Source organism: Salvelinus fontinalis, chromosome 14, assembly GCF_029448725.1.
Source record: "Salvelinus fontinalis isolate EN_2023a chromosome 14, ASM2944872v1, whole genome shotgun sequence".
NCBI classification, from domain to species: Eukaryota; Metazoa; Chordata; class Actinopteri; order Salmoniformes; family Salmonidae; genus Salvelinus; species Salvelinus fontinalis.
Window position 1 is genome coordinate 12,413,423 of NC_074678.1, and position 12,298 is coordinate 12,425,720.

At 43.9% G+C, this 12,298-nt stretch overlaps 1 protein-coding gene across 1 annotated transcript in view; it reads left to right on the forward strand.

Moving 5' to 3' along the window:
* herc2 (HECT and RLD domain containing E3 ubiquitin protein ligase 2) overlaps positions 1-12,298 on the forward strand; it is a 341,136-nt gene that overhangs the window by 241,989 nt on the left and 86,849 nt on the right. The window contains exons 76-80 of the mRNA XM_055943959.1: positions 525-739; positions 6,215-6,392; positions 6,629-6,790; positions 8,011-8,102; positions 11,809-11,948. Of these exons, the coding sequence (XP_055799934.1) occupies positions 525-739; positions 6,215-6,392; positions 6,629-6,790; positions 8,011-8,102; positions 11,809-11,948 (787 nt within the window). The remainder of the gene's footprint in view (positions 1-524; positions 740-6,214; positions 6,393-6,628; positions 6,791-8,010; positions 8,103-11,808; positions 11,949-12,298) is intronic.

Genomic DNA, 12,298 nt, shown 5'->3' on the forward strand with positions numbered 1-12,298 from the left:
GGGGTCCCGGTGGGGTTCCGGTAGAGTCCCGGTGGGGTCCCGGTAGAGTCCCGGTGGGGTCCCGGTAGAGGCCCGGTGGGGTCCCGGTAGAGGCCCGGTGGGGTCCCGGTAGAGGCCCGGTGGGGTCCCTGTAGGGTCCCGGTGGGGTCCCTGTAGGGTCCCGGTGGGGTCCCTGTAGGGTCCCGGTGGGGTCCCTGTAGGGTCCCGGTGGGGTCCCGGTAGGGTCCCGGTAGAGTCCCGGTGGGGTCCCGGTAGAGTCCCGGTGGGGTCCCGGTAGAGTCCCGGTGGGGTCCCGGTAGAGTCCTGGTGGGGTCCCGGTAGAGTCCTGGTGGGGTCCCGGTAGAGACCTGGTGGGGTCCCTGTAGGGTCCTGGTAGGGTCCTGGTGGGGTCCCTGTAGGGTCCTGGTAGGGTCCTGGTGGGGTCCCGGTAGGGTCCTGGTAGAGACGGTATGTGACTGTTGTCTGTCTTCCTCCAGTTGTATGCTACAGGGTACGGTATGTGACTGTCGTCTGTCGTCCTCCAGTTGTATGCTACAGGGTACGGTGCGGGGGGCCGGCTGGGTATTGGAGGAACAGAGTCCGTGTCCACCCCCACTCTGTTGGAGTCCATCCAGCATGTATTCATCAGGAAGGTGGCAGTGAACAGCGGAGGGAAACACTGTCTAGCCCTGTCCTCTGAAGGAGAGGTCTACTCCTGGGGAGAGGCTGAGGACGGAAAACTGGGACACGGCAACAGGAGGTTAGGATGAGCAGAACGTACACACGATACTATATACACTATACACACTATACTATATACACTATACTATATATACACTATACTATATACACTATACACCCTATACTATATACACTATATACACGATACTATATACACTATACACACTATACTATATACACTATACTATATATACACTATACTATATACACTATACACCCTATACTATATACACTATATACACTATACTATATACACTACACACACTATACTATATACACACTATACTATATACACTATATACACTATACTATATACACTATACACCCTATACTATATACACTATACTATATACACTATACTATAAACACTATACACCCTATACTATATACACTATACTATATACACTATACACCCTATACTATATACACTATATACACTATACTATATACACTATATACACTATAATATATATGCTATACACACTATACTATATATACACTATACTATATACACTATACACCCTATACTATATACACTATACACCCTATACTATATACACTATACTATATATACACTATACTATATACACTATACACCCTATACTATACACACTATACTATATATACACTATACTATATACACTATACTATAAACACTATACACCCTATACTATATACACTATACTATATACACTATACACCCTATACTATATACACTATATACACTATACTATATACACTATATACACTATACTATATACGCTATACACACTATACTATATATACACTATACTATATACACTATACACCCTATACTATATACACTATACACCCTATACTATATACACTATACTATATATACACTATATACACTATACACCCTATACTATATACACTATACACCCTATACTATACACCCTATACTATACACCCTATACTAAATATACACTATACTATAAACACTATACACCCTATACTATATACACTATATTCACTATACTATATACGCTATACCCACTATACTATACACACTATACACACTATACTATACACACTATACTATATACACTATACTATATACACTATACACACTATACTATATACACTATACTATATAAACTATACACACTATACTATATACACTATACTATATACAATATACACACTATACTATATACACTATACTATATACACTATACTATATACACTATACTATATACACTATATACACTATACTATATACACTCTACTATATACACTATACACACTATACTATATACACTATACTATATACACTATATACACTATATACACTATACTATATACACTATACTATATACACTATACTATATACACTATACTATATACACAATATACACTATACAATATACACTATACACACTATACTATATACGCTATACTATATACTATATACACACTGTACTATATACACTATACTATATACACTATATACACTCTACTATATACACTATACACACTATACTATATACACTATACTATATACACTATATACACTATACTATATACACTATACTATATACACTATACTATATACACTATACTATATACACTATATACACTCTACTATATACACTCTACTATATACACTATACACACTATACTATATACACTATACTATATACACTATATACACTATATACACTATACTATATACACTATACTATATACACTATACTATATACACTATACTATATACACAATATACACTATACAATATACACTATACACACTATACTATATACGCTATACTATATACTATATACACACTGTACTATATACACTATATACACTATACTATATACACTATATACACTCTACTATATACACTATACACACTATACTATATACACTATACTATATACACTATATACACTATACTATATACACTATATACACTATACTATATACACTATACTTTATACACTATACTATATACACTATACACACTATACTATATACACTATACTATATACACTATACTATATACACTATACTATATACACTATATACACTATACACTATACTATATACACTATACTATATACACTATATGCACTATACTATACACACTATAATATATACACTATACTATATACACTACGTAACAGTCTTATTCTAAAATGGATTAAATAAATGTTCTTCCTCATCAATCTACACACAATACCCCATAATGATGAAGCGAAAACAGGTTTTTAGAAATGTTAGCAAATTTATTTAAAAAATACTACTAACTACTTAGAAGTATTACACACCCTTTGCTAGGAGACTAAATTGAGCTCAGGTGCATCCTGTTTCCATTGATCATCCTTGAGATGTTTCTACAACTTGATTGGTGTCCATCTGTGGTAAATTCAATTGATTGGACATGATTTGGAAAGGCACACACCTGTCTATATAAGGTCCCACAGTTGACAGTGCATGTCAGAGCAAAAACCAAGCCGTGAGGTCGAAGGAATTGTCCGTAGAGCACCGAGACAGGATTGTGTCGAGGCACAGATCTGGGGAAGGGTACCAAAACATTTCTGCAGCATTGAAGGTCCCCAAGAACACAGTGGCCTCCATCATTCTTAAATGGATGAAGTTTGGAACCACCAAGACTCTGCCTAGAACTGGCCGCCCGGCCAAACTGAGCAATCGGGGGAGAAGGGCCTTGTTCAGGGAGGTGACCAAGAACCGAATGGTTCCTCTGTGGAGATGGGAGAGTCTGAATGGACCTCTGATAGGGTTTACCAATCAGAACGTCAGGTCTCCATGGACCTCTGATAGGGTTTACCAATCAGAACGTCTGGTCTGAATGGACCTCTGATAGGGTACACCAATCAGAACGTCTGGTCTGAATGGACCTCTGATAGGGTACACCAATCAGAACGTCTGGTCTGACTGGACCTCTGATAGGGTACACCAATCAGAACGTCTGGTCTACATGGACCTCTGATAGGGTACACCAATCAGAACGTCTGGTCTGAATGGACCTCTGATAGGGTTTACCAATCAGAACGTCAGGTCTGAATGGACCTCTGATAGGGTACACCAATCAGAACGTCTGGTCTGAATGGACCTCTGATAGGGTACACCAATCAGAACGTCTGGTCTGCATGGACCTCTGATAGGGTACACCAATCAGAACGTCTGGTCTGAATGGACCTCTGATAGGGTACAGCAATCAGAACGTCTGGTCTGAATGGACCTCTGATAGGGTACACCAATCAGAACGTCTGGTCTGAATGGACCTCTGATAGGGTTTACCAATCAGAACGTCTGGTCTGAATGGACCTCTGATAGGGTACACCAATCAGAACGTCTGGTCTGAATGGACCTCTGATAGGGTACAGCAATCAGAACGTCTGGTCTGAATGGACCTCTGATAGGGTTTACCAATCAGAACGTCTGGTCTGAATGGACCTCTGATAGGGTACACCAATCAGAACGTCTGGTCTGAATGGACCTCTGATAGGGTACAGCAATCCGAACGTCTGGTCTGAATGGACCTCTGATAGGGTTTACCAATCAGAACGTCTGGTCTGAATGGACCTCTGATAGGGTACACCAATCAGAACGTCAGGTCTGAATGGACCTCTGATAGGGTACACCAATCAGAACGTCTGGTCTGAATGGACCTCTGATAGGGTACACCAATCAGAACGTCTGGTCTGAATGGACCTCTGATAGGGTACAGCAATCAGAACGTCTGGTCTGCATGGACCTCTGATAGGGTACACCAATCAGAACGTCTGGTCTGACTGGACCTCTGATAGGGTACACCAATCAGAACGTCTGGTCTACATGGACCTCTGATAGGGTACACCAATCAGAACGTCTGGTCTGAATGGACCTCTGATAGGGTTTACCAATCAGAACGTCAGGTCTGAATGGACCTCTGATAGGGTACACCAATCAGAACGTCTGGTCTGAATGGACCTCTGATAGGGTACACCAATCAGAACGTCTGGTCTGCATGGACCTCTGATAGGGTACACCAATCAGAACGTCTGGTCTGAATGGACCTCTGATAGGGTACAGCAATCAGAACGTCTGGTCTGAATGGACCTCTGATAGGGTACACCAATCAGAACGTCTGGTCTGAATGGACCTCTGATAGGGTTTACCAATCAGAACGTCTGGTCTGAATGGACCTCTGATAGGGTACACCAATCAGAACGTCTGGTCTGCATGGACCTCTGATAGGGTACACCAATCAGAACGTCTGGTCTGAATGGACCTCTGATAGGGTACACCAATCAGAACGTCTGGTCTGAATGGACCTCTGATAGGGTACACCAATCAGAACGTCTGGTCTGCATGGACCTCTGATAGGGTACACCAATCAGAACGTCTGGTCTGAATGGACCTCTGGAGGATTTTTTGGGAAAGTAAGCAAGTGCCAACAAGCCTCAAAGACGCCCTCTGGTGGTTTCAACACGCATTAACGGCAACAATGGCCGACAGTAACATAGTAGGACGTCATGCACTGTATTAGGCTGTACCACACAGCAGTATCCTGCAAGCTGTGCTGCAAAATGATCCAACTTTTAAAGGAGGAACCACTGTATATAGCCCGCAGCATACCACCCTGCATCCCACTGCTGGCTTGCTTCTGAAGCGAAGCAGGGTTGGTCCTGGTCAGCAGCATACCACCCTGCATCCCACTGCTGGCTTGCTTCTGAAGCGAAGCAGGGTTGGTCCTGGTCAGCAGCATACCACCCTGCATCCCACTGCTGGCTTGCTTCTGAAGCGAAGCAGGGTTGGTCCTGGTCAGTCCCTGGATGGGAGACCAGATGCTGCTGGAAGTGGTGTTGGAGGGCCAGTAGGAGGCACTCTTTCCTCTGGTCTAAAAAATATCCCAATGCCCCAGGGCAGTGATTGGGGACATTGCCCTGTGTGTAGGGTGCTGTCTTTCGGATGGGACGTTAGCCAGGTGTCCTGACTCTCTGAGGTCATTAAAGATCCCATGTCACTTATCGTAAGAGTAGGGGTGTTAACCCGGGTGTCCTGGCTAAATTCCCAATCTGGCCCTCAACCATCACGGTCACCTAATAATCCCCAGTTTACAATTGGCTCATTCATCCCCTGTAACTATTCCCCAGGTCGTTGGTGTAAATAATAATGTGTTCTCAGTCAACTTAGCTGGTAAAATAACAGTAAAAAAGGAAAATAAATAAATATCACTATATGTTATGAGTACGTAATAACGATACGATCAAGGTTGACATCCAACCTTATATGTACACACACACACACACACACACACACACACACACACACACACACACACACACACACACAGTGGTGTGGCTGATGTCACCATATAAACACTGCCAATGCAGGCCTTATTCTCACAGTGTGCAGGGCCCCACGTTAATTCTCAACATCCATATAATTTGTAAGAGCAACATTGTTCGGGCGTGTAGTAAAGTGAAATACAAACTTGTGACCTCTCCTCCCACTCTTCTAGCCCGTGTGACCGTCCCCGCGTGATAGAGTCCCTACGAGGGGTGGAGGTGGTGGATGTAGGTGCTGGAGGGGCCCACAGTGCCTGCATCACGGCCAGCGGAGAGCTATACACCTGGGGCAAGGGACGCTACGGACGCCTGGGGCATGGAGACTCTGAGGACCAACTCAAACCCAAACTGGTAAGCCAAGGGTCTCTCTTCTCTCAACTTCTCAACTTTTCGTCTCTCCTATTTTCGTCTCTCAACTTCTAATCTCTTCTCTCAATTGTTCTTCTCTCCTCAACTTCGCTTCTCTTAACTCTTCTTCTCTCCTTCTAATCTCTCCACTCAACTTCTCTCTCTCTCTCTAACTCACACACACAAACATGTCCTGATGCTGAGTGTATCTCTGTCTCTCTGTGTGTGTCTCTCTCCAGGTGGATGCTCTGCAGGGTCACAGGGTGATAGATGTGGCGTGTGGTAGTGGTGACGCCCAGACTCTTTGTCTGACTGACGATGACATGGTATGGTCTTGGGGCGATGGAGACTACGGCAAGCTTGGACGGGGCGGCAGCGACGGCTGCAAGGTCCCCATGAAGGTACAATCCAGACCCGTCCTGTCCATTTACACTAAAGATTTCGTCCAAAATGGAACTCTATCAGGGATATTCAAATCTTACCCCATGGAGGTCTGGGCTACTGCTGGTTTTCTGTTCTACCTGATAATTATATGCACCCACCTGGTGTCCCAGGTCTAAATCAGTCCCTGATTAGAGGGGAATCACCCACCTGGTGTCCCAGGTCTAAATCAGGCCCTGATTAGAGGGGAATCACCCACCTGGTGTTCCGGGTCTAAATCAGGCCCTGATTAGAGGGGAATCACCCACCTGGTGTCCCAGGTCTAAATCAGTCCCTGATTAGAGGGGAATCACCCACCTGGTGTTCCGGGTCTAAATCAGGCCCTGATTAGAGGGGAATCACCCACCTGGTGTCCCAGGTCTAAATCAGTCCCCGATTAGAGGGGAATCACCCACCTGGTGTCCCAGGTCTAAATCAGTCCCTGATTAGAGGGGAATCACCCACCTGGTGTCCCGGGTCTAAATCAGGCCCTGATTAGAGGGGAATCACCCACCTGGTGTCCCAGGTCTAAATCAGTCCCTGATTAGAGGGGAATCACCCACCTGGTGTCCCAGGTCTAAATCAGTCCCTGATTAGAGGGGAATCACCCACCTGGTGTCCCAGGTCTAAATCAGGCCCTGATTAGAGGGGAATCACCCACCTGGTGTCCCAGGTCTAAATCAGTCCCTGATTAGAGGGGGAATCACCCACCTGGTGTCCCAGGTCTAAATCAGTCCCTGATTAGAGGGGAATCCCCCACCTGGTGTTCCGGGTCTAAATCAGGCCCTGATTAGAGGGGAATCACCCACCTGGTGTCCCAGGTCTAAATCAGGCCCTGATTAGAGGGGAATCACCCACCTGGTGTCCCGGGTCTAAATCAGGCCCTGATTAGAGGGGAATCACCCACAATTTTTTTTCACAAATTTTAGCAAAGTTATTTCAGGATATATTACCACAGTTGATGTAGATCTGTTATTTACAAAAAATCCAAGTAACTTTGGTAAATTATTGGTAGTTTTGCAAGCCTTTGTGCACTACAGAAGTAGTACACTATAGAGGGAATATGGTGCCATTTGGAACTTACACACACTGTCTCACCAAAACATGACTGGGCCATAATCTAACAGTTTTACCCATACCAAGATGTGTGTTTTCCCTCTCATGTCTGAGTGTTACTGTTCTCTTGCTGTGTTTTCTGTAGATTGATTCTCTGACTGGACTGGGAGTGGTGAAGGTTGACTGTGGCTCCCAGTTCTCTGTCTCTCTCACCAAGTCTGGAGCAGTTTACACCTGGTGAGTAAACTATACACCCTGACTACCACCTGTATGAATGGTGTTTTCAGGGGTAAAGGTGACTACCACCTGTATGAATGGTGTTTTCAGGGGTAAAGGTGACTACCACCTGTATGAATGGTGTTTTCAGGGGTAACGGTGACTACCACCTGTATAAATGGTGTTTTCAGGGGTATAGGTGACTACCACCTGTATGAATGGTGTTTTCAGGGGTAACGGTGACTACCACCTGTATAAATGGTGTTTTCAGGGGTAAAGGTGACTACCACCTGTATAAATGGTGTTTTCAGGGGTAACGGTGACTACCACCTGTATAAATGGTGTTTTCAGGGGTAAAGGTGACTACCACCTGTATAAATGGTGTTTTCAGGGGTAAAGGTGACTACCACCTGTATAAATGGATGTGTGTTTTCAGGGGTAAAGGTGACTACCACCTGTATAAATGGTGTTTTCAGGGGTAACGGTGACTACCACCTGTATAAATGGTGTTTTCAGGGGTAAAGGTGACTACCACCTGTATAAATGGTGTTTTCAGGGGTAACGGTGACTACCACCTGTATAAATGGTGTTTTCAGGGGTAACGGTGACTACCACCTGTATGAATGGTGTTTTCAGGGGTAAAGGTGACTACCACCTGTATAAATGGTGTTTTCAGGGATAACGGTGACTACCACCTGTATAAATGGTGTTTTCAGGGGTAACGGTGACTACCACCTGTATAAATGGTGTTTTCAGGGGTAAAGGTGACTACCACCTGTATAAATGGTGTTTTCAGGGGTAAAGGTGACTACCACCTGTATAAATGGTGTTTTCAGGGGTAACGGTGACTACCACCTGTATAAATGGTGTTTTCAGGGGTAACGGTGACTACCACCTGTATAAATGATGTTTTCAGGGGTAAAGGTGACTACCACCTGTATAAATGGTGTTTTCAGGGGTAAAGGTGACTACCACCTGTATAAATGGTGTTTTCAGGGATAACGGTGACTACCACCTGTATAAATGGTGTTTTCAGGGGTAACGGTGACTACCACCTGTATAAATGGTGTTTTCAGGGGTAAAGGTGACTACCACCTGTATAAATGGATGTGTGTTTTCAGGGGTAAAGGTGACTACCACCTGTATAAATGGATGTGTGTTTTCAGGGGTAAAGGTGACTACCACCTGTATAAATGGATGTGTGTTTTCAGGGGTAAAGGTGACTACCACCTGTATAAATGGTGTTTTCAGGGGTAACGGTGACTACCACCTGTATAAATGGATGTGTGTTTTCAGGGGTAACGGTGACTACCACCTGTATAAATGGTGTTTTCAGGGGTAAAGGTGACTACCACCTGTATAAATGGTGTTTTCAGGGGTAAAGGTGACTACCACCTGTATAAATGGTGTTTTCAGGGGTAAAGGTGACTACCACCTGTATAAATGGTGTTTTCAGGGGTAAAGGTGACTACCACCTGTATAAATGGTGTTTTCAGGGGTAAAGGTGACTACCACCTGTATAAATGGTGTTTTCAGGGGTAAAGGTGACTACCAACTGTATAAATGGTGTTTTCAGGGGTAAAGGTGACTGACTACCACCTGTATGAATGGTGTTTTCAGGGGTAAAGGTGACTACCACCTGTATAAATGGTGTTTTCAGGGGTAAAGGTGACTACCACCTGTATAAATGGTGTTTTCAGGGGTAAAGGTGACTACCACCTGTATGAATGGTGTTTTCAGGGGTAAAGGTGACTACCACCTGTATGAATGGTGTTTTCAGGGGTAAAGGTGACTACCACCTGTATGAATGGTGTTTTCAGGGGTAAAGGTGACTACCACCTGTATGAATGGTGTTTTCAGGGGTAAAGGTGACTACCACCTGTATAAATGGTGTTTTCAGGGGTAAAGGTGACTACCACCTGTATAAATGGTGTTTTCAGGGGTAAAGGTGACTACCACCTGTATAAATGGATGTGTGTTTTCAGGGGTAAAGGTGACTACCACCTGTATGAATGGTGTTTTCAGGGGTAAAGGTGACTACCACCTGTATAAATGGTGTTTTCAGGGTCTAACGGTGACTACCACCTGTATAAATGGATGTGTGTTTTCAGGGTCTAACGGTGACTACCACCTGTATAAATGGATGTGTGTTTTCAGGGGTAATGGTGACTACCACCTGTATAAATGGATGTGTGTTTTCAGGGGTAAAGGTGACTACCACCTGTATAAATGGATGTGTGTTTTCAGGGGTAAAGGTGACTACCACCTGTATAAATGGTGTTTTCAGGGGTAACGGTGACTACCACCTGTATAAATGGATGTGTGTTTTCAGGGGTAACGGTGACTACCACCTGTATAAATGGTGTTTTCAGGGGTAAAGGTGACTACCACCTGTATAAATGGTGTTTTCAGGGGTAAAGGTGACTACCACCTGTATAAATGGTGTTTTCAGGGGTAAAGGTGACTACCACCTGTATAAATGGTGTTTTCAGGGGTAAAGGTGACTACCACCTGTATAAATGGTGTTTTCAGGGGTAAAGGTGACTACCACCTGTATAAATGGTGTTTTCAGGGGTAAAGGTGACTACCACCTGTATAAATGGTGTTTTCAGGGGTAAAGGTGACTACCACCTGTATGAATGGTGTTTTCAGGGGTAAAGGTGACTACCACCTGTATAAATGGTGTTTTCAGGGGTAAAGGTGACTACCACCTGTATAAATGGTGTTTTCAGGGGTAAAGGTGACTACCACCTGTATAAATGGTGTTTTCAGGGGTAAAGGTGACTACCACCTGTATAAATGGATGTGTGTTTTCAGGGGTAAAGGTGACTACCACCTGTATGAATGGTGTTTTCAGGGGTAAAGGTGACTACCACCTGTATAAATGGTGTTTTCAGGGGTAAAGGTGACTACCACCTGTATAAATGGTGTTTTCAGGGGTAAAGGTGACTACCACCTGTATAAATGGTGTTTTCAGGGGTAAAGGTGACTACCACCTGTATAAATGGTGTTTTCAGGGGTAAAGGTGACTACCACCTGTATAAATGGTGTTTTCAGGGGTAACGGTGACTACCACCTGTATAAATGGTGTTTTCAGGGGTAAAGGTGACTACCACCTGTATAAATGGTGTTTTCAGGGGTAAAGGTGATTACCACCTGTATAAATGGATGTGTGTTTTCAGGGGTAAAGGTGACTACCACCTGTATAAATGGTGTTTTCAGGGGTAAAGGTGACTACCACCTGTATAAATGGTGTTTTCAGGGGTAACGGAGACTACCACCTGTATAAATGGATGTGTGTTTTCAGGGGTAAAGGTGACTACCACCTGTATAAATGGATGTGTGTTTTCAGGGGTAAAGGTGACTACCACCTGTATAAATGGTGTTTTCAGGGGTAACGGTGACTACCACCTGTATAAATGGTGTTTTCAGGGGTAAAGGTGACTACCACCTGTATAAATGGTGTTTTCAGGGATAACGGTGACTACCACCTGTATAAATGGTGTTTTCAGGGGTAAAGGTGACTACCACCTGTATAAATGATGTTTTCAGGGGTAAAGGTGACTACCACCTGTATAAATGGTGTTTTCAGGGGTAACGGTGACTACCACCTGTATAAATGGATGTGTGTTTTCAGGGGTAAAGGTGACTACCACCTGTATAAATGGATGTGTGTTTTCAGGGGTAAAGGTGACTACCACCTGTATAAATGGATGTGTGTTTTCAGGGGTAAAGGTGACTACCACCGGCTGGGTCACGGTTCTGATGACCACGTACGGCGACCCAGACAGGTCCAGGGCCTGCAGGGGAAGAAGGTCATTGCCATAGCAACGGGGTCACTCCACTGTGTCTGCTGCACTGAAGATGGTAGGGAATTACTGATTCGTTTGTTTTCTGTCTGTTTTGAAACGGTGTTCCTGACCATGTTGGCTACACCATCAAGATTTATTTAAGTCCTAATTACACTTCCCTACTACCTGTCTACTACTACCACCTGTCTACTACTACTACCTGTCTACTACTACCACCTGTCTACTACTACTACTACCACCTGTCTACTACTACTACCACCTGTCTACTACTACTACCACCTGTCTACTACTACTACCACCTGTCTACTACTACTACCACCTGTCTACTACTACTACCACCTGTCTACTACTACTACCACCTGTCTACTACTACTACCACCTGTCTACTACTACTACTACCACCTG